Source organism: Lissotriton helveticus, chromosome 11 (assembly GCF_964261635.1).
Source record: "Lissotriton helveticus chromosome 11, aLisHel1.1, whole genome shotgun sequence".
NCBI classification, from domain to species: Eukaryota; Metazoa; Chordata; class Amphibia; order Caudata; family Salamandridae; genus Lissotriton; species Lissotriton helveticus.
Genome location: NC_136072.1, coordinates 1,026,571,636 through 1,026,596,051, shown reverse-complemented (window position 1 = coordinate 1,026,596,051; position 24,416 = coordinate 1,026,571,636). Strand labels below are relative to the sequence as shown.

General features: G+C 43.9%; 1 protein-coding gene across 4 annotated transcripts in view; it reads right to left on the bottom strand.

Moving 5' to 3' along the window:
* HECTD4 (HECT domain E3 ubiquitin protein ligase 4) overlaps positions 1–24,416 on the bottom strand; it is a 2,216,728-nt gene that overhangs the window by 1,101,443 nt on the left and 1,090,869 nt on the right. For all 4 annotated transcript variants that reach the window (XM_078667422.1, XM_078667425.1, XM_078667423.1 and 1 more), the window contains exon 46: positions 8,153–8,314. In XM_078667422.1, coding sequence (XP_078523548.1) covers positions 8,153–8,314 — 162 coding nt within the window. The remainder of the gene's footprint in view (positions 1–8,152; positions 8,315–24,416) is intronic.

Genomic DNA, 24,416 nt, shown 5'->3' with positions numbered 1-24,416 from the left:
GCATGGTTGATCGCACTCAGTTGCGAGGCCCAATAGTAACGCCTAATATCCGGCAACGCTATACCCCCATCATACCAGGGAAGAGTGAGTTTAGCGAGGGAAATACGCGAGCGTCCATCCCAAATTAACCGTCTCTGCAGGCTCTCAACCTCTCTAAAGTAGCTCGCCGGAATAATATCGAACGTATTCTGAAGCGCGTACAAAAACCTCGGCAGGGCCATCATTTGGGCCATCATTTTAAAAAGGGCTGCGCGCCCGAGCGGCGATAGCGACAACCCGCGCCAGCGCACAACGTCAAGGCTCAATCTTTGAAGGGGGGGGGAGCAGATTATGTTCGTAGCGAGCTGCAGGGTCTAAAGATATAAAAATCCCCAGGTACTTAAAGCCCGACGGAGAGACCCGAATGGGGCATCTGCGAGGCAAGGGGGGGGGGGGGGGACCGCCCGAGAGCACGTACACACAGGATTTAGCCCAGTTGATAACGAGGCCCGAATGTTTCCCAAACGAAGTGAGCACATCGAACAAAACATTCAGAGATTTTCGAGGGGACGTAAGGTACAATAAAATATCATCCGTGTACAGAGAGACACGATCCTCAAAGTCCAGGGACAACCGGATCCCCTTAAGCGAGGACTCCCAGCGCAGCCAGGCAGCCAGCGGTTCAAGGGCGAGCGCGAAAAGCAGTGGTGACAATGGGCAGCCCTGTCGCGTGCCCCTCCCGACAACAAAAGACGCTGAGACCCGACCATTCACAACTACCTGCGCCAGTGGCTCCGCATACAAACGTTTCACCCAGCCGATGAACCCGGGGTCGAATCCGAATTTCACGAGAGCGGCCCAAAGATAAGGCCACTCAAGAGTATCGAAGGCCATCATAGCGTCCAATGAAGCCAAGATGGCTGGTTCAGGAAGAGACGCCGCCCTCGCGAGAACACCGTGCAAGCGCCGCAGGTTAAGCGCTGTGTTACGGTGCGGGATAAAACCGGACTCATCCGGATGGACCAGGTCGCTGATAACGTTCGTCAGGCGGTTAGCTAATAACTTAGCCAGAATTTTCGGTTCAGCGTTTAGAAGTGAGATCAGTCTATAAGATGAACAGCGATCCCGTGGCTTCCCCTCCTTATGAATCACTACGATTGTAGCAAGACGCTGGTCACGTGGGAGGGAGCCAGCGTCGCGGGACTCTAGAAACATATCACGAAGATATGGAGCCAGTTTGTCTGGGCACAATTTATACAGTTCAATGGGCAGACCATTTGGACCCATGGCCTTGCCAGAGCGGAGTGAACGAATGGCGGTAGCCACCTCATCAGCTGAAAACACCGCGTCCGTCAGGTCTCTGTCAGCCACAGACAGGCAGGGCAAAGTAATATCGCGAAGCAACAAATGAGAGTCAGCCTCCGGTCTGTCAGAGACCGGAGCATATACAGTTCGGAAGTGTTCCGCAAAGCATTCAACAATCGCAGCCGGCTCAGTCACGCACACTCCGTCCAGGTTCTCAATAACAAGAACTACACGACTCGCCCTTTCTTTCTTGTCCAGCCACACAATCAATTTACCAGCTTTATCTCCAACATCATACAACCTACCCTGCTGTTCCCTACTCATGACCTTGGCAGCATCAGTAACCAGGGCCTTATAATCTAATTGTTTTAGGCTGAGGGAATGAAGTTTGGCACGGGACACTCCGCACTCCAAGTCACTCTCCAGTGCGGTTATCTCTGCCTCAAGACGGACCTCTTCATGCTTACTTTTCTTGGCGGTAGCGATCAAAGATAAGGCCTGCCCACGTAGCACAGTCTTAAACGCCTCCCACAACGCTACAGCAGATGACACAGACCCCACATTTTCTACAAAATAATAATCAAGGGATTTCACCAATTCGGTACGGGTCTTGGGATTGCGAAGAAACCAGGGGTTTATAGGGGCGACCCGTCCCTCATTACTCATAGTAGTATCCATGCTAAGCCAGACTGGGGAGTGGTCGGATATACCCCGGGCGAGGTGCCTCACCTCCCCAACAGAGGAGGACAGCGCCGCCGGCAGCAGAATATAGTCGAGTCTGGACAGACTGCCATGGGCTCCAGAATGGAAGGTGTATTGCGCCTGTTCCGGGTGCAGCAACCTCCAACAGTCCACCAGACCAAATGTCTCCAGGAACCCGAATCTGGTGACTGTCGACGTTGAAGTAGCGTCGTCGACGATGGAGCCGTCGATGACTCAGTCAACGGCGGGGTCTTCTTCTTCTAAGGAAAACCCTTCTCAGGAAGCTTTTTAGATGCCAGAGACTTTTCTGTCTTTTTAGGGGGTGATACAGATGACGATCCACAAGGTGGAGAAGCCTTTATTGCACAAGGCAAGCCAGAACCCTTGGAGGGCTGAACTTTCCTCAACACCTTAGCCCCATGAGAAGATAGATCCTCCTCAGCCATCCTTTTCTGGAGGATACAGATGACCCTGAAGCCACACTTCCCACCTCAGATAAAGGCTTATCCTGGTCTTTAGTCTTCTGCAGCCACAGAAGTAGGCGTCCTTCCCTATCTCTGAGGGTCTTCTGAGGGAAGGTCCTGCAGATCTTACACTCTCTCACCTCATGATCAGGATAAAAGCAGTAGATGCAGTTTTTGTGGGGATCTTCTGAAAAAAGCCAGAGCTTCCCACAAGATTCACAAGGCCTGAAGAGAGATTTTTTAGTAGATGATATCCTAAAGAAGAGAAATCCAGTCAGAAAAGTGAAGTACTTAGCAGAGCTCAGGGATACTCCCTTCACACGACGTGCAGTAGAAAATCTGAGAGCATGAGCCTCTGGGGAGAACATCCTGGTGGGTGCTGTTGCCTGATTGGCTGTAGGTTGGACTATACAAAATTACTATGATAGTCATGAGTGTGGACTTTTTTTTCTTGTAGCCTAGGGCTACTTTACTTCCTGGTTGCTTATTACCAAGGTTTTCTGGTTATTAGGTGCATATTATTGCTTTTTTATGTACCGTGCCTGAATCATTCCCCACTCCGACGACAGGGAATGATTCAGGCATGTGAATCTATGAAAAGACACCCCAGTACTGGAGAACAACACCTACGTTTGGTAGAGACCACTCTCAGTTGGAGAAAACCCTCCTAGAAAGGTAACCCTCTGGGACTATGTAACGTAGGAGCCCAGAGGAGAAAGCAAAAAGAAATGCATAAGCAACGTCCAAGTTAATATCGAACTAGAGCACCAAGAAAGGTGTAGTTACAAAAGCAGACACTATGGAAGAAGTTCAGTACAACCAAACCTGCAATATGGATTACAGCAGGCAGGGATGGGCCCACCTCTCACCCAGCGGCAGTTGCAGGGCTGGGAAGAAGCAGGAGTGTTGTTGGTTGGAGATTGCTACAGTGATGGTGAACTGCTTCCGCTAGCTGGGTTCCTGGAATATCATGACCTGCCACCGGAACAGTTTATGAATTATCATAATAAAATAGGGGGATTGAATGAGTTGTGGGGAGGTGACTTGAAAGAGCCTGTCACTCATAAGGCCCTTCAGGCAGTGGTGACCATGGGGTCGGCAGGACACCTGGTAAAATGGCTCTACCTGACAATAACGGGGATGACACACCGGCCTTTGACTCGTGTAAGGGAACGATGGGAGGGCACCCTGAATAGGCAGTTAACTGAGAAGGAATGGAAAAAGGCCCTAGGAAGCCCCAAGAAGTGTCCAGAAATGCAGCCTTTAAACTTATACAGTTCAACATACTCCACAGAACCTACCTCAGCCCACACAGGTTAAATGTAGTGTACGGTAGCGATGACCAGGCCGGCGCCAGATGCTCACAAAAAGACGTCGACTTTGATCATATGGTACGATCCTGTAATGGGCTTAACAATTACTGGACCAGGATCATAGACACTGTAAACAGGGTTCTGGCTCGTAATATGCTGTGCTCCCCAGAGGTATGTCTTCAGGGACATTCCAGAGGCCCAAATCCAAAAGAATTGGGGCCCGATGTAGGTAATCCCAAATTATCGATTCTTAAATACCGAATCATACCGATTCGGTATTTAAGAACTGGCAATCGGGATGTAGGTAATTTTACCGATTTCTTTACAGAATCGGTAAAATTCGGTAATTACCGAATCGGTATTTACCGATTCTATAATTGCCATTCATTCCTATGGGCCCATAGGAATGAATGTCAATTACCGAATCGGTAAATACCGATTCGGTAATTGGGGGAAACATTGAAGGGTGGCAGGGTGTCACTTTGACACCCTGTTGCACCCCTCAATTGTCCCCTTAGGGCATGTATGTCTGCAACATGGCACTGTTTAATAAGCAAAAAGAGTGCTGGTTTTCATTATTTACCACCAACTTCTAGTTGGTGGTAAATAACGAATTCTGAAACCCTTGTAGCACTGAAAACAGTGCTACCTACATCTGAAATTACAGAATCGGTAATTTTACCAATTCGGTATTTTTCCGAATCGCTAAAATTACCGATTCGGTAAAATTACCGATTCTGTAATTTTCAATGCCCCTACATCTCAATGTCCACATACCGGTCGGAAACGGCCGAAAATCGGTATTTTCGGCTGTTTCCGACCGGTATTTGCCTACCTACATCGGGCCCTTGGTCATAGGTTTGTGGACCTGGCCTTCCTCTTGGCTAAAGGAGAATAACTCTCAGGTGGAAGCAAAGATAAATCGTTTAATAGTAGACTGTGAAAAAGATGCTTCCTGTTGGGCCAGATCGGAGGAAAGGGCCTTGCTTAGAGAAGATAAGATTACGAAGAGGTGCAGACCCTTGGCAGAGCCATGGGTGGACATATTAAGGGCATGGGACATGAGAAATGCACCTGACCAGGAGTCACAGACGAGTGCAGATGAATCTGAGGGACCAGGGGAGACACATGCCCCCTAAACGTCGGGTGACCATTGTAGAACTTTTCAGCGATTCTGGGACCTCAGGGAGAGGACTGGATCAGCCTTGTCCTATCAGGCTACTACTTGGATGACCCCTTCGGGAGGTTGGCTGCTGGTCCTTGCCCTCACCCATCTAGGGCTCTCCTTGCTTTATCCTTGCGTTTCCCCACTGCCCTCTAGGGCCCCCTGACCGGACGGAAGCACCAACCATACTGTTTCCAATGTTTCTTCTGACTGAGGACCCCTGGTAGATTTATAAAAGTTTTAATTGAGCATGTATTTTATGGATGCACTGAATTTGTATCTTTCCTTTTTGCTTTTCTTCATTATTTAAGTTTCTGTATGGCAACCATATACACATTTTCAATACATGCACATACGAGACGGTTAATATTGATGGCAACCTAACCACTCCTTATAATACGCTCTCTGATGGCTGGGGTTTTATTCATTAATACTGTAAGCTAGCAGACAATGGACATCCTAGGGCAGAATAGTACTGGGTAAGATGATGTGGGGCAACAATGTTTTTACTCAGAGGCATATAAAAAATTGTAACATGGAGAAAGACGTTTGATGATGTCCTACTGATTGTCTCACTGCTGTGACTATGAAATTGTATTGATTGTAACAATGTTAATTTTACAAATGCCAATAAAACAGATATTAAAAAAAAAACATACCTGCAATATATATTGGGAGACTGACCAGGGTAGGAACAAGGGACACCCATAGAATAAAGGTATCCATCGAAAGATGAATCGAAATACAAACATACAATGGTAATAGACCAAAGTTGAGGCAGCAACGGAGTGAAAAATAATGGCAACCTCCCGTTGAACCAATGCTACTGACTGAAGAGGCTACCATCAGGCGGTTAACAGCGTTTGTGAAAACTCTGCTATGAAGGGAATGAAGACCACTACCGGGGTCCACCAAAAGGTATAGTCAAAATAAAGGCCAACACACAGAAGGCCTCGACAGATAATCCATTTCCATCGAATAGACAGATATATCAAGCAGCCAGGCCTGACTGAAGCTTCTCATAAAAGATGGAGTACATAGCAGTGAAGGGATCAAGCACCACAAAATGGAAAACCCGCAAAATAATGGATGGTAGTGCATACAAGCACAACAAGGATTGAGGCCAGTAAAAAATGTCTCGACAGGAGACAGGATGTATACAAAGCAAAACCTTCAATATACCACAACTATAAAAGGGGATAAGACCCACAACTTGAAAAGGAAGCGAGGAAGAAAAAGAGAATAAATTCATCCAAGCAGAAGGAATTCATAAAATAAGGTGTAAGTGGTATAACGACCTTTGAGGGATAGAATCCTTATCACATCCTATGAGAAGGAAGAAGAACCCTCAGGAAAAGGATGCCAAGGGAGACCTCAGCCTCATTGGAAACCAATCCTCAAAGACATGGAACCATAATGTCTAAGGGACACATGTTCCAGAAGAAGAAAACCTGAAGATGAACATTAGCCACAACACAGATAAAAGGGGTGGGCTGGTGACAACTGAACAACAACCAATATGGTAAGAAAATTTCATGGCTGTGATCTGAATTGGCAAATAAATAATGCCTATAATCCCCTCCAGGGATGAAGCAGAGAAAAGATAGCAAAGTCGGTGGCACAGGGCCAAGGTAACCTTGGGTTGTGGTGGAATCTGAAACATTGCATTAGAGGGACCTTTGATACCCAATTCACCACTGAGCTATAGACTAACAAGAAAACAAAGGATCAGTGGAAGGAATCCGTTTTGCCAACACACAGTGAGTGCAGAACAACAAGAAGTGCCAGGGCACTAATAATCTGTTTAGGCCAAGGATTGTGCCAATCATTTCAGTGTTTCTGTTAAGGACAGAAGGATGCCAGATAAAGGGAAGGAATGCCCCATGGTTATGAGAGGTAACTCGTATGGGGGTGGAGGGGAGGTTGGCACTGGTGCAAGGCAGAACTCACAACTGCTTATGTTTTCTGAGGAAGATAAACTGAAAGTCTGTATAAGGAATACTAAATACCAGAAACTGATCCAAAAATTCCTATAAGGCATACAGAAGATGGTCCCTGAACAACAGGTAATAAGGCAACAGTGCATCCATATAATGCAAACTAAATACCCTCTTTATAGTAAGAACTTGGATAAAAAAACTAGCTTCAGAAAGAAGCCTGTAAGAACAGTCACACATAGGGCCACAAAATAATATATGGCTCAGATTATCAGAACCATAAACTGTCATCAACTGTATAAGAAGAATAAAAGTACCTGCAGAAGGCAGGAACACCTCAATTGGTGTTACCCGTAGATGGAAAGGGGATTTGAAAATAAAAGCCTATGGGCTCCGCCCTGGAATGGCTCATTTGTGAAAAAGAAAGGAGCTTTCCCCCAAACAAACCTAGTACAGGAGAACTAGGGAAGCAGATGGTAGAGTCAAGAGTCTGCTCTACCAGACTACAAAGCAGAGTCAGCATGTGTGCCAATCAGAGTGGCGGCATCAAAAGGCATATCAATCAGGGTGGGTTAAGCAGCCTCCGGAAACCCAGAGCTGCGCAACCAGGCACCCTGACGTAGTTATTGACACATTTGTGCACAATTATTTTCGCAAGAACACCGGTGCCATACTCCTTTTATTTACTTTTGGATGCATTCTGCAATCCTATAAAGGCTCCCCTATGACAACAATACATATTGTTTCCCTAAACATAAAAGACCTCAATACCCCCCTCAAGTATAGGGCATTGACAAACTGGCTAAGTCGTAAGGAGGTGGCTGTGGCACTACTGCAGAAGACTCGCCTCCTCCGATGCGCTCTAGAACTCCTTCTCCACACAATGTGTGGTAGATTTCTGAGGCGAAATGGACTGTGCTCTGGGAAGGGACAGCCAAGGGCACTCCTCTCATTGGCTCTTGGGTCTTTGCTGAAGAGGTGAGCATGCTATTAAAGTGGCAATGTTAAGTTCTTTCAGGCTGAAATCGATTTGTACTGCTGTTTTAAAGTTACAGAGAGACTCCCACCTTGACAATGGGAAATGATTCAAGCATGTGAATCAATGAAAGATCTGATTCAATGGTGGACAGTTTATCTACATGACACAAAGGCACCAGTGAGATACATTTGACCACTTGTACATTCAGATGATATTAGACACTCGTGTCACCATTGTTACAACACTGGGAAAATGTTTAAGAATAAGTAAAACAGATTACAAACTTCATATTTCTGGATATCTTTTACCTGGATGGGAACTGCAGACGTTGCATAGATAAATGTGCCTCTTGGTAATCCACCACCGGCACTTGGGTCAGCCAAAAATGTTACTGATGTAAGATGGGATGAAAACATGCAGGCTCTGACTGGCGGGAACACTCGAGATGGGCTCCATGTAATCTGTTTTGGCTACAGAAGAAAATAAAATCAACCACATAGACAATTATGTTACTCTCCAATTCAATAGAAACAATACACCCAATCTAGCGACAAATAGCAGATACAGATTTCTTGAAATAATTTAAGTTGACGAGGCAACAAAACGTTGTAATTAGATAAGGAAAGATTGTTTTGGATGATAGCGAAGACTACAGTATTGTTTACAAGATTTTAACATTGCCTACATTTAGAGTAACAACATAAGATTCAAACGTTTAACTGGCATCTTATTTTTTGTGTACATTAACTGTAAACATTCTACTAGCAAACCTATGACTAGAGAAACAAAAGCCACAGATATTGAGCATAAGTTCAACCACTGTGCATAGTACTACATTTTTTGCACCTTACTGGCAAAGCATACACGAGGGATGTGCAGAATAAAGTATGACCACTGAAGGAGACCAAGGTGCTTGATTTGGAAGAACTACTTGGAATGTCCAAGAGGTTTCAGAGAGGATATTGCAATCACAGGCATGGTAACAGGATCTTAACAGCTCCACAACACACCAAAAATAGAAGGCGGCATACTGTGCAGCAAATCAGCCGCGACGCTGCCAGACGCTTTCCGGTTCTCCTTAGTTCACCGCTATGGACCTCTAATAAACATTCTAAAAGAGCCCACCTCTTTTAGAAAGTTTAGAACTGGGGTTACAGAAATATAGTGTCATTTGTTGAGTCAGCTAAAGTTTTGGCTGGTGATATATAACAAGTGGCTGTTCAGTGAGAACTGCACAGCATGGGTCTGAACACAAAGTACATTGGTGTAGGAGTTCCAGCCACTTGAGTTTTATGTCGTTTCTTTTCACCCCATTGGATACGGACGTGTCCGTTGCATCTTATTTTCACAAATTATGAGACCCTATGCACTTGGACTAACAGTCGGGCCCTTCGTTTTCCGCCACATCAATTTTTTCAGCAGATCGCTCGTTGAGCACTGATCACTATACAATCCTCTTTTTATCCATTATTTTATTTTTCTGACCCCAAACAGGATGGGAACTGTTTCGGATTAACTAGTGTTTACAAGTTGCCATGGTATTTACTTTGGCCTTTGTAAGTAGCGCTTCCTCCTTTATTGTCCGGGCAATAGCACGTGATCGGGTACGCGCAGAGCGTCTATTTCAGCTGGTGACCCGCAAGGGAGCTGCGGTAATGGTTGTCAGCCAAGGAGCGGTGCTAAAGCAGCGTGATTGGTTTAATTTCAACCGGTAAGTGTTTTTAGGTCTCACCTAAGCCGTCGAGTTAGCGATGCTTTGGCGAGATATTAAGTAGGGACTTTCAAAAATGCTCCCAAAGGCTTTCCAGGCGGATTGCCTACAGTGCATGTGTGCGGGCGCATGCATATCGCACACCAGGCCACTTTGATGTTGTTTTGTTTACCAGGTGCCAGAGCCGGTAATAAACAGCAGCTGCTGGCAGGCACCTTAAGGGGCAGAGTGGCGCACACAATTAAACTTTGTTTATTCACACACCATTTGCCATCCGCTGCAGTTTACCCTAACGTTATATACTTTTAGCTGGATTATGCCAACCAGTTTTACAATATCGTTTTTTTTCTCCATTAGAGCGCGAGGGAAACGCTTCAACTTTTGCCAATGCTTTTACTATCTAAAACTACAAAGAATAAAATAAATAACATGCTCTCGTGCCTCTCCTCCCTTGCACGCACCAGTGCTCTCTTTGCTTTCAGTGGCTCTCTGTCCTTTCACTGCCTCCCCTCCCCCTTGCTAGTCAGTTCCAGCACTTGTTTCCATCTCTACCCCCATTCGCACACCACCTCTCACTCTTGTTATACCCCCCTTCCACACACCTATACCACTCAGTGCCACATAATTATATGCTACACAATTACACTGCGCTCAACCCAACATACACTCCAAATACCACTCAATGCCACAATTACACACCACATAATTACACTGCACTCAATGCAACGTACACTCCAAATACCACTCAGTGCCACATAAATACACGCCACATAATTACACTGCACTCAATGCAACATACACTCCAAATACCACTCAGTGCCACATAATTACACGCCACATAATTACACTCTACTGAATACAACAGACACTCCACACAATACCACTCAGTGCCACATAATTATATGCTACATAATTACAATGCACTCAATGCAACATACACTCCAAACAATACCACTCAGTGCCACATAATTACACGCACACAATTACACTGCACTCAATGCAACATACACTCCAAATACTATTCAGAGCCACATAGTTACACGCCACATAATTACACTGCACCAATGCAACATACACTCCAAATCCCACTGAGTGCCACACAATTACATGCTACATAATTACACTGCTCTCAATGCAACATACACTCCAAATCCCACTCAGTGCCACATAATTACACAGCTCTCAATGCAGCATACACTCCAAATACCACTCAGTACCACATAGTTACATGCCACACAATTACACTTTACTGAATACAACACACACTCCACACAATACCACTCAGTGCCACATAATTATATGCTACATATTTACACTGCGCTCAAAGCAACGTACACTCCAAATACCACTCAGTACCACATAGTTACACGCCACACAATTACACTCTACTGAATACAATATACACTCCACACAATACCGCTCAGTGTCACATAATTACATACCACATAATTACACTCTACAGAATGCAACACACACTCCACACAATACCACTCAATCCCACATAATTACATGCTACATAATTACAATGCAACATACACTCCAAACAATACCACTCAGTGCCACATAATTACACGCCAGACATTTACACTCTACTGAATACAACATACACTCCTCATAATACCACTCAGTGCCACAAAATGATATGCTACATAATTACACTGCGCTCAACGCAAGATACACTCCAAATACCACTCAGTGCCACATAATTACACACCACATAATTACACTGCACTCAATGCAACATACACTCCAAATACCACTCAGTGCAACATAATTACACGCCACATAATTACACTGCGCTCAACACAATATACACTCCAAATACCACTCAGTGCCACATAACTACAAGGCACATAATTACACTGCACTCAATGCAACATACACTCCAAATACCACTCAGTGTCACATAATTACACGCACACATTTACAGTGCAATCAATGCAACATACACTCCAAATACTACTCAGAGCCACATAGTTACACGCCACATAATTACACTGCACTCAATGCAACATACACTCCAAATCCCACTGAGTGCCACACAATTACATGCCACATAATTACACTGCTCTCAATGCAACATACACTCCAAATCCCACTCAGTGCCACATAATTACACAGCTCTCAATGCAACATACACTCCAAATACAACTCAGTACCACATAGTTACACGCCACACAATTACACTCTACTGAATACAACACTCACTCCACACAATACCACTCAGTGCCACATAATTATATGCTACATATTTACACTGCGCTCAAAGCAACGTACACTCCAAATACCATTCAGTGTCACATAATTACACGCACATATTTACAGTGCACTCAATGCAACATACACTCCAAATACCACTCAGTGCCACATAATTACACGCCACATAATTACCCTGCACTCAATGCAACATAAACTCCAAATTCCACTCAGTGCCACATAATTACACACCACATAATTACAGTGCACTCAATGCAACATACATTCCAAATCCCACGGAGTGCCACACAATTACATGCCACATAATTACACTGCTCTCAATGCAACATACACTCCAAATCCCACTCAGTGCCACATAATTACCCGGCTCTCAATGCAACATACACTCCAAATCACACTCAGTGCCACATAATTACACTGCTCTCAATGCAACATACACTCCAAATACCACTCAGTGCCACATAATTAAACGCCACATAATTACACTGCGCTCAACGCAACATACACCCCAAATACCACTCCGTGCCACATAATTACACACCACATAATTACTCTACTGAATGCAACACACACTCCACACAATACCACTCAGTGCCACATAATTATATGCTACATAATTACACTGCGCTCAACGCAACATACACTCCAAATACCACTCAGTGCCACATAATTATACGCCACATAATTACACTGCACTCAATGCAACATACACTCCAAATACCACTCAGTGCCACATAGTTACACGCCACACAATTACACTCTACTGAATACAACACACACTCCACACAATACCACTCAGTGCCACATAATTATATGCTACATATTTACACTGCGCTCAAAGCAACATACACTCCAAATACCACTCAGTGCCACATAATTACACGCACATATTTACAGTGCACTCAATGCAACATACACTCCAAATACCACTCAGTGCCACATAATTACACACCACATAATTACACTGCACTCAATGCAACATACACTCCAAATTCCACTCAGTACCACATAATTACACACCACATAATTACACTGCACTCAATGCAACATACACTACAAATCCCACTGAGTGCCACACAATTACATGCCACATAATTACACTGCTCTCAATGCAACAAACACTCCAAATCCGACTCAGTGCCACATAATTACACAGCTCTCAATGCAACATACACTCCAAATACCACTCAGTGCCACATAATTAAACGCCACATAATTACACTGCACTCAATGCAACATACACCCCAAATACTACTCTGTGCCACATAACTACACGCCATATAATTACAATTCACTCAATGCAACATACACTCCGAATACCACTCAGTGCCACATAATTAGATGCCACATAATTACACTGCGCTCAACGCAACATACACCCCAAATACCACTCAGTGCCACATAATTACACACCACATAATTACTCTACTGAAAGCAACACACACTCCACACAATACCACTGAGTGCCACATAATTATATGCTACATAATTACACTACGCTCAATGCAACACACTCCAAATACCACTCAGTGCCACATAATTACACGGCACATAATTACACTGCACTCAATGCAATATATACTCCAAATACCACTCAGAGCCACATAATTACACGCCACATAATTACACTGAACTTAATGCAACATACACTCCAAATACCACTCAGTGCCACATAATTACACACCACATAATTACACTTCCCTCAATGCAACATACACTCCAAATACCACTCAGTGCCACATAGTTACACGCCACACAATTACACTCTACTGAATACAACACACACTCCACACAATACCACTCAGTGCCACATAATTATATGCTAATATTTACACTGCGCTCAAAGCAACATACACTCCAAATACCACTCAGTGCCACATAATTACATGCACATATTTACAGTGCACTCAATGCAACATACACTCCAAATACTACTCAGTGCCACATAATTACACGCCACATAATTACACTGCACTAAATGCAACATACACTCCAAATTCCACTCAGTGACATATAATTACACACCACATAATTACACTGCACTCAATGCAACATACACTCCAAATCCCACTGAGTGCCACACAATTACATGCCACATAATTACACTGCTCTCAATGCAACAAACACTCCAAATCCCACTCAGTGCCACATAATTACACAGCTCTCAATGCAACATACACTCCAAATTCCACTCAGTGCCACATAATTACACAGCTCTCAATGCAACATACACTCCAAACAATACCACTCAGTGCCACATAATTATATGCTACATAATTACACTGCACTCAATGCAACATACACTCCAAACAATACCACTCAGTGCCACATAATTACACGCCACACAATTACACTCTACTGAATACATCATACACTCCACACAATACCACTCAGTGCCACATAATTATATGCTACATAATTACACTGCGCTCAACGCAACATACACTCCAAATACCACTCAGTGCCACATAATTATACGCCACATAATTACACTGCACTCAGTGCAACATACACTCCAAATACCACTCAGTGCCACATAATTACATGGCACATAATTACACTGTACTCAATGCAAGATATACTCCAACTACCACTCAGTCCCACATAGTTCTATGCAACATAATTACATTGCACTCAATGCAACATACACTCCAAATACCACTCAGTGCCACATAATTACACACCACATAATTACACTCTACTGAATGCAACACACAATACCACTCAGTGCCACATAATTATATGCTACATAATTACACTGCACTCAACGCAACATACAAATACTACTCAGTGCCACATAATTACACACCACATAATTACACTATCTATCCTCACTATCAATCTATTTATCGCCCTCACTATCAATCTATTTATCGCCCTCACTATCAATCTATTTATCGCCCTCACTATCAATCTATTTATCGCCCTCACTCTATCGCCTTCACTCTATCTATCGCCTTCACTCTATCTATCGCCTTCACTCTATCTATCGCCTTCACTCTATCTATCGCCTTCACTCTATCTATCGCCTTCACTCTATCTATCGCCTTCACTCTATCTATCGCCTTCACTCTATCTATCGCCTTCACTCTATCTATCGCCTTCACTCTATCTATCGCCTTCACTCTATCTATCGCCTTCACTCTATCTATCGCCTTCACTCTATCTATCGCCTTCACTCTATCTATCGCCTTCACTCTATCTATCGCCTTCACTCTATCTATCGCCTTCACTCTATCTAACGCCCCTCACTCTATCTATCGCCCCTCACTCTATCTATCGCCCCTCACTCTATCTATCGCCCCTCACTCTATCTATCGCCCCTCACTCTATCTATCGCCCCTCACTCTATCTATCGCCCCTCACTCTATCTATCGCCCCTCACTCTATCGCCCCTCACTCTATCGCCCTCACTCTATCGCCCTCACTCTATCGCCCTCACTCTATCGCCCTCACTCTATCGCCCTCACTCTATCGCCCTCACTCTATCGCCCTCACTCTATCGCCCTCACTCTATCGCCCTCACTCTATCGCCCTCACTCTATCGCCCTCACTCTATCGCCCTCACTCTATCGCCCTCACTCTATCGCCCTCACTCTATCGCCCTCACTCTATCTATCGCCCTCACTCTATCTATCGCCCTCACTCTATCTATCGCCCTCACTCTATCTATCGCCCTCACTCTATCTATCGCCCTCACTCTATCTATCGCCCTCACTCTATCTATAGCCCTCACTCTATCTATAGCCCTCACTCTATCTATAGCCCTCACTCTATCTATAGCCCTCACTCTATCTATAGCCCTCACTCTATCTATAGCCCTCACTCAAGTCAAGTCAAGTCATTATACTTTTATTCGACACATGTATCATAAAAAGTACAAACATACAATACAAACATAATTATAAAAACAGTTCATTATTTACAAAAATACATCTAAGAATTATGTGGAAAAATTGACTTGATGAGCATTTTTTAAAATCTTAGTCCTAATAATCCAGGCACATGATAAAAACTTTGCAACCCCACAGACAACAACCATGGAAGAGGTGTCAGAGCTAAGAATACGCAAAGCTAATTTATAATCTCTAATACCAAGATTCTTTAGCACTGGTTTCAACCATTTCTTCCTAGGTAGGATGTATGCCTTACAGGCAAAAAGAAAGTGCCCCAATGATTCCTTGGGATTTATACAACCTGGACACATTGTATCCTCTTCCCTCCTATTGTTCCATCTAGATGTAACAGTTTTGAGGGGCAATGTTCCATGTCTAAATTTAATATATAAAGTCCTTTCTCGAGGGATCTGAATAAAATCCAAAAACAATTCCAATTTTTGGGTGCATTTATGGGACAAAAAAGTCTCAGTCAAATGTCCCCAATTTGGGTTCTGTAGCGCCTTGGCCTCTATCCAATCCCAATATAATTTTTTCACCACTTGTTTTGGTGGAGGTGATTGGGATACCCAAGCGTCGCTTAAACCCACGCTTATTACAAGATTTTTTAAAGCATTTAGCCACTTTATTTTGCCTGCAGTATTTAATTTTAGCATTTCATCTAACACTAGGGCATAATTACCTAATTCGGGGGTCCTCCTCAAACGGACCCAATATAAAAGGGGACGGAGCTGAAGGAAGTCCCGAATAGACTTTCTGCCTAGGTCTAAGAATAAAGGTTTGAGTGGGGTAGAGGATGGAAGCGACACCAAGTCCCTCAAACTTATTCTCTGATCGGACGTGGTCGTTGGTATTCTCGTTGCCCCACAGTTCCGAGCCATAAACAGCTGCGGCAATTGCTTTCCCCTCATAAACTGATAAGGCAGGTGCAACTGGCCTACTTACAGAGAGACGTTGGTTTTTTAAAATAGTGCCGGAAACCCTTTTAAGATTTAAAATCATTTTACATATATGGGGTTCCCATTTCAAATGATTATTAATCCTAACACCCAGGTAATCAAACTCATCGACCACCTCTAAAGGAGATCCATTCAAGAACAAATGGATATTCCTATATTTCTTCTTGGCGGTCATAACCATTAGTTTAGTTTTAGTTGTGTTTATTGTAAGTCCCCGTTCCTGACAAAAAACACTAAACTGATCAAGAAGGGTTTGAAGGCCTGTGGGGGTTTTAGATAAGAGAAGGGTGTCATCGGCAAAGAGGAGGGATGGCGTTTTCTCCCCGGCCACAATGGGGGCGTCGGCCGCTGTCTCATTCAGATGTTTCACCACCCCATTTATAAAAAGGGAGAATAAAGTAGGGGCCATCACACATCCCTGCCGCACCCCTCTATTAACAGGTATACTCTTAGTGAGTTGTCCCTGTGCCCCCCATCGTATCTTCGCATAAGTACCCTCATGGAGTTTAATGATAAGATTTAGCAGATAGGAAGGGAACCCCATATCCCGTAGAACACTCCAAAGTTTAGCACGGGGTATTACATCAAAAGCAGTTTTAAGGTCAATAAAAGCCAGGTAAAGGCTCCCTCTGGCTATTGACACTGTTTTCCAAAAAACTGCACAAAATCTGAAAACTTGATCAATGGCCCCAACATTGCTTCTGAATCCAGCTTGGAAGTGGGACAAAATATTTTCTTCCATAAGCCAGCCCTCAATCCTATTTACAATTACCCTACCAACTACTTTTTGAATAACATCAATTAAACTAATTGGTCTGTAGTTGGCAGGGTCCTCTCTTTCACCCTTTTTAAAAACAGTAACAACTTCAGCACCCTTCCATGAATCCGGTACTTGCTGGCCTGACTGGATGAGGTTCAAAACATTTACAATAAAAACAGCCCAAACCAATGGATTAGACTTCAATAAATCACCCGGTATTCCATCCGGTCCAGGTGCCTTGCCCGGTTTTATTTTAAGGATAGCCTCCTGTACCTCGCGAGGCGAAAACAATACGTCTATAAAGTCCTCATACTGATGGGCCAAACAATTGGTACCTATTAAAGGGGATGCTGGCGCATCTTCTAAGGAGCCTACGCCGTATAGATTCGAAAAGTGGGAATACCATTGGGACTCAGTTATATGGTTTGGGATAGGCTCAGCGCCTCGTCTATCGATGACGTTGATCAGTTTCCAAAAAACCATGGCATTTTTCCCAAGAGCCGCTTCTTTTAAAGCCTGCCAATGTTCCTCTTCCCAATCTTTTTTAGCTTTCCTAATACTAATGCGATAGTCATTTCTAGCTAGTCTAGCGGCTGAGGCATCCTTGTTTTTAATAGCTAGCGAGATTTCTTTTCTTTTCCCTCTACAGGAGGCAGTATACCAGGGGTTCCCCTTTTTCCCATGCATTTTAACAAGTGGAATCCCTTGTTTTTTTTTCGAAAAAAACATACTGATCTCCCCTATTAGGTCTTTATACTTAGTTGCCAGCACTGACCCCTGATGCTGAGATGAAATTTGATTCATTGGCACCAGGGCGGATGAAGCAGCCGAAACTAGAACCCTGATATTCTCAAGTGTCTCCTCATTACACCTAACCACATCCCATTTAATCCTACGATTACAGTTAGAAGGGACTAGGTCTTTAGTAATCAACTCATTTTGGACCTCCTCACCAATATTTTCTCCCCAGAACATACCCATACAGAGGGGATTATGGTCGCTGTCAATCCTCTGTCTGACCTCCATATCAACCAGATTGGCCCATGACCATACATCCAAAAGGATGTAGTCAATCCTAGACGGGCAGCCAATTCGATTGAAGGTCATGGCGCCCATGCGATCAGATGTAGTGCGGCCATTTAAGGCACATAGATCATATGCAGACACCAGGGCATTCAACTGAATGGCTCGAGCCGACCACTTCTTAATTGGGGCCAAAGATAAGGATGGAATTGACTGGTTTCCTAACTTGTTAAAAGAGCCCAAGAATTCATCCTCATCAAGAGGCTCAAATGTACAATTAAAATCACCTCCCACTAATACTGAGGATTTAGAGGGGAGGGCTGAAAGCCTGTTGTCTAACAGCTCCAATGTTGGAGACAGTTGTCCCCCTGGGAGCCCCCTGGCATAAACACAAAAAATTTCAAAAGCATTCCTGGCTGACTGCCTTTTAACAGTTATATGGAGAATATCCTTACAGGGGACATAATTAACAGTAGTCTTACAGTTCAAAGCTATCCTGATCCATATAATTAAGCCCCCCGATGGGCGCCCCCTCCCAGACTGCGTAGCAGGGACAAAGAATGTAGAATAGCCCTGTTTATGTTCTGGCTCTAAACACCACGTTTCCTGAAACATACAGATATGGAAATCTTCTACAAAATTATTCCATTCCGGATCGGGCAAGTTTTTCTTTAAGCCAGCTATGTTCCAGGACAAAATTTTAACAGGTGAGGAGTACCGCATAGATGTATCCAGGGCGGCCTGAGTATCAACACCCCCTGACAAGGGATCTGGAATAATACTATCCTGGACAGGGACTTCCTCTCTTGTAGCAACAATAGAATCACACTCTACGGGAGAAGGTACCCCACAGTCCCTGTCAACTTCAATACACTGGGATGGTGGTCAATCCACTTCTTCCAGCCCACTAAATCGATTATAACATGGGAATAAGGGGTAATTGAGTTGTGGGCCCCACCCTTCTCCATTGAACTGTCTTTCCCCCTTCCACTGGTGCCCCCTCCTCCTGTCGACTAAGTTCCATCCTTCCTCTACAGGCATTCCCCATTGTTGCAGATTCTGGTGTGTTCCACCTCTACCCATTCCTTTCCTTGCAGGCCTCATCCAACTCCATCTAGCATCCTCATAGCCATCTTGCATATAAAAAAAGGACAGGGGCTTGGCTGACACCACAGACTTGCTATCACAGGGAGGAGTAGAACAAATAAATTCTACCAGTCGTGGGTCCTCAAACGTGATAGCGACACAATCACCCTTTATGCTTTTCTTCTTCCCACCTACCCATGGTGCCCGTTCTACCATAAGTATGTTCTTGTTTAGGTTGGGTGGTGGAGGGTAATTTTTGTCGAGCCAGTGGCATATTTTATTTTTAATCGCCCAAAAAGGCTCAGAGGTGGACATTGGCAGCTCAGGAATCCCTGTCAGAACAACCACATACGGACAAGCATCTGGTGGTAAATTGATGTTACGTCGCAGAGTGGTTTTTCTGGGCTGTGACTGGGGAATAATGGGAGCTGGGTTTTTAGGGATCTTTTTACTAACTACATTTCTATTCGCTGCACTCGAACATGTAGCAGTGGAGGGTTTAATATTATTCACTGTGTTAGTTGCCGGTAAAGAGGAAGCTGGAGGGATAATTGTGGGAGCCGGTATGCTTCCCATAGTTTGATTGGAAACAACAATCCCAGTATTAGTAACAGGCGGTGAGACCACCGGAATAGGGGGGCCAGGGGTAGTCAGCCTAGGATCTTGTAACGCAAGAATAGTAGCTAATTGATGTTCTATATTAGAGAGCCTATTCTCCAGAGGCGAAAGCAGGGATTTTAATAAACTGGACATAGACTCCATTAAGGATTCAAGCCCGTCTCCTGAATTAATTGATGAATCATTGCTTCCGCTAGTATCCAGAATACTTGCCAGGCTGCTATCATGGGTTATATCGCCTGGAACCCCTAGGGATAATAAATGAGGGGTGGAATCTAAAGGGTCAGACTCAATATAATCAATGGGTGTCTGGAGAATCCCATCATTTACTGTCGCCGCACCTATATTGTCCCCCCCGGAATTAGAACCCATAGACCCTTGAAAAGTTATAGCGGAATTGTCTATAGGAAAATTTGTTGGGTTCACGACATTTGAAGTTGACATAATAGTGTCGGACCCAGCCGTCATTGATGAATCAATAACATCATGATTAACTGTCACGGGAGCATGGGGAATATTAGGGGGTAGTGTAGTCATAGCGGGGGCGTTAGTAAGAGATAGTGATTGGCAATTAGCGGGAATAGTATCATTATCTGGATTCCCAGCAGAGGTAACAACAAGATTAGTCATACTTTGCGGCGGTGAATGTATCATTGCAATGTTGCCCAGTGAAGATCTTTTTGCGTGTGCAAGATCCAATGATACCCTCCTTTCCATTAAAGAAATGCCCTGGTCTATCAAAGAGTTTGTTCGGGAAATAAAATTATCTAAGGTACCAATTACTTTTTTAGTTTTGACGTTTCCAGCTCTCTGGCTCCTAGTTTTACGTGTGGACATCTCTAGCAGGATATATAAATAGGAAAAACAGAAAATACTAAAATAGCACAACAGATGTCCCAAGGATAACAGAGAACACAAGGCAAACAAATGGGCTACCCAGAGAAAAAATAACCCCAAATAACTTCAATCAGGAAATAACTGTAGCAATAAATACGAGGCTATAATACAAAGTACTAAATAGGGTGCGCCCAGACCAGGCACTGCAGGCCACGGAGGGCCACAGAGGGCCCGCCCTTTGCCCGGGCTTAGCCCCGGGCGCTCCCGCGCGCTCCCGCGCAGCGAGGTGCTTCCAAATTTATAGTCCCAAACCTATAGGGCGGGGTGGGGCGGGGCGGTCAGGGAGAGCGGGGCCAGGTGACTCGGCCAGAGACCCAGGGACTCCTGGGAAAGCGAGTCCCGGGTCGCGCTCGCAGCCCTGCCGCCTCACCGCCTCTCAGAACCCCACAGGAGCAGCTAGATACAGGAACCACCGCAGAGTCAGGCAGGTAAGCAGCGAAGCGGGACCCGCGGAGCGGGTACCGCGAGGCGTGGGTGAAAGAGCCTGGGATAAAACAGAAACGCCGTCTTCAGGTCAGGGTTCAGCAAAGGAGTGTTCCACAGGCAAAATTCCCTTCTCTCCTTTTCACCTGGGCAGCTGGGGCGGGGCGGTCAGGGAGAGCGGGGCCAGGTGACTCGGCCAGAGACCCAGGGACTCCTGGGAAAGCGAGTCCCGGGTCGCGCTCGCACCCTGCCGCCTCACCGCCTCTCAGAACCCCACAGGAGCAGCTAGATACAGGAACCACCGCAGAGTCAGGCAGGTAAGCAGCGAAGCGGGACCCGCGGAGCGGGTACCGCGAGGCGTGGGTGAAACTCTATCTCACTCACTCTATCTATAGCCCTCACTCTATCTATAGCCCTCACTCTATCTATAGCCCTCACTCTATCTATAGCCCTCACTCTATCTATAGCCCTCACTCTATCTATAGCCCTCACTCTATTTATAGCCCTCACTCTATTTATAGCCCTCACTCTATTTATCTATCGCCCTCACACTATTTATCGCACTCACTCTATCGCCATCACTATCTATCGATCGCCCTCACTTTATCTATCGCCCTCACTTTATCTATCACCCTTACTTTATCTATCGCACTCACTCTATCGCATCACTCAGCACCACAACATCAGTATGCGCTACCACAGCATCACTGAACGCCGCAGCATCACTCGTCGCCACCACATCACTCAGTGCCAACACAGCATCAATCTGTGCAATCATTCAACAACAACTGGTTCAAATATGTTCTCTCAATGTTTCAAGCTGTATTACAAATGTCACAAAAAGATGTTAATATTTCACTTTGGTTCTTGGATTTTCGTCACAATAAAATACACTGAACACAATCTTCACAGAAGTTATTTACAAAAGTTTAAGCTATTGTCATTATAAATTACAATAACTTTTATTTAAGTATTGATTATTAAAAAAATTAAAAGCCATTGTTATTTGTAATATCAATACATCTAAGTCACGTAAATACAACACATATTGCATTACAAATGCTATAGGAGTCACATTTGCGAAAGTCATAACTATTGGCATTGTAAATGACAAAGTTATTAACTTTGCTATTTTCAAAACTAACACATAAATAAAAAATGTAATTTACAATACCAATAGCTCAAACTTTCCTAATGCTAAACCTATTGCATTGCAAATGCTTGTTGTGATAGGGAGGTTGCGCAAGGTCCCCGAGCGTTGTCCATGTTCGGCCCACTGACTGGGGTTACATTTGCTTTTTTTGCAGTGCGATACCAACCGGAAGACGTTGAGGGTTCTTATTTTCACTTTCACCACATCGAGGATATATTCGGATGCACGTGGTGGTGCCCAACTTACTTCTAGAAGGTCTGGGGGAGCAGAAATTATATAGGTATGCCAATTTGTAAACATGTGTACTATTTTGTGTGGTCATTTTTTATACTTGCAACTTTTACATTTTAACTTAACCTTGACCTGGTAGTGTACCAGATCTCAGCGAGTGGGATTTATATTCGTGGAGTGAGGACAGTGTTTTGCTAAGGGGTCACTCCCCAGAGACTCAAGACAGTGGAAGGCACTGTGAGTGTATTTCTCAAGACTTGTTGACTTTTCTTGGATTCTGGAGGCAGCACATCTTTCTGGGTGCTTACAATAGTTATGTGCATCACGGATTCTTGGTAAATACGTGGCTGTTATTAGGTTTGGGCTTCCATTCTTATCATTTTCCCAGGGGGGTACTGTACATTCCCTTGCACTGTTGGGGCACCTTTGCATGGCTAAGTGATCAGCACATCCTGTGACACACGTAGGCAATGGTTTTTAATTTTTATTTTCGGTTTTGGATTACTCTAGGTTGTTCCCTTCACCCTAGTCCTGATGAGGCCCGGAAGAAATAGGGGCTGAAACGCATCAACAGTTAATGTTTTGGAGGAATCCACTCAAATCAAGAATAATTATTGTATTTAAGTGGAGATACACGTGTACATAATGACATATGGCTTGTAGCAGATATCCTATGATTTTATAGAATTACCTCGCAGTATATTGCTATTAATGAGGGTAAGAACACTGACACTAAGTAATTGGGGTTTAGGCGACAACATATACAAGATGATCTGTTTTATGAACAGTTGATATGTATGTGAACAGTTGATATGTACTTTATTTGCCCATGAGAGTGTCTGTATGTATTTGTGTAGATGATTTCGGTTTTTGTCCATGTTTAATTTTTCAACAATACAACTAAGATGTGTTTCAACAAGGAAGCCTGAGTGGTATATGGTTTTTGATGCAGTAGAAATTAAGATGGGACGATGTACCTTGAATAGGGTAATTAGTTGTACCCTATTAGTAATTGTGAGATATCTATTCCTCCACGCTACCTTTTTGTATAACGTGATGTTCTTAGCCCAAGTAGTGGAGGGTGATTCGAGCAAACCCAATTTGATTCTGCAATTTTGCAAATCAGCCAAGAAGCATACAGGGAGACATGAAAACTGATCTACAAGGCATAAAGGGACCTGGGGTTTTAAAGAGCATACAAGTGTCCTCACACCCTTTCAGGAGGGTGAGGAGTACCTCTTCTTTCAAATTGGTTGGTCAAGGTTAATAGTACAGAGGAGATTGGAATTAGACAGAGGTCAAGTTTAACAGTATTGTGGAGACAGGCATTTGACACAAGTAAGGGTTACTAATGTAAAAGGTGACCGACATTTGGCAGTCATCCATACTATTGATCAGGACAATTCTGCAAATGAGACTCTGCTCAGTGCCTAACAAACTAACAAATACAATTACATAATTCTAAAGCCAAAATATTTTTCATTATATATTTAAAATTATACATATGTATTAAAACTTATTTATTTATTAAAAAAAAGTAAATTAACTTCTAAATACAGATGACAATTAATAAATGAAATTAAAAAAGAAAACGTATG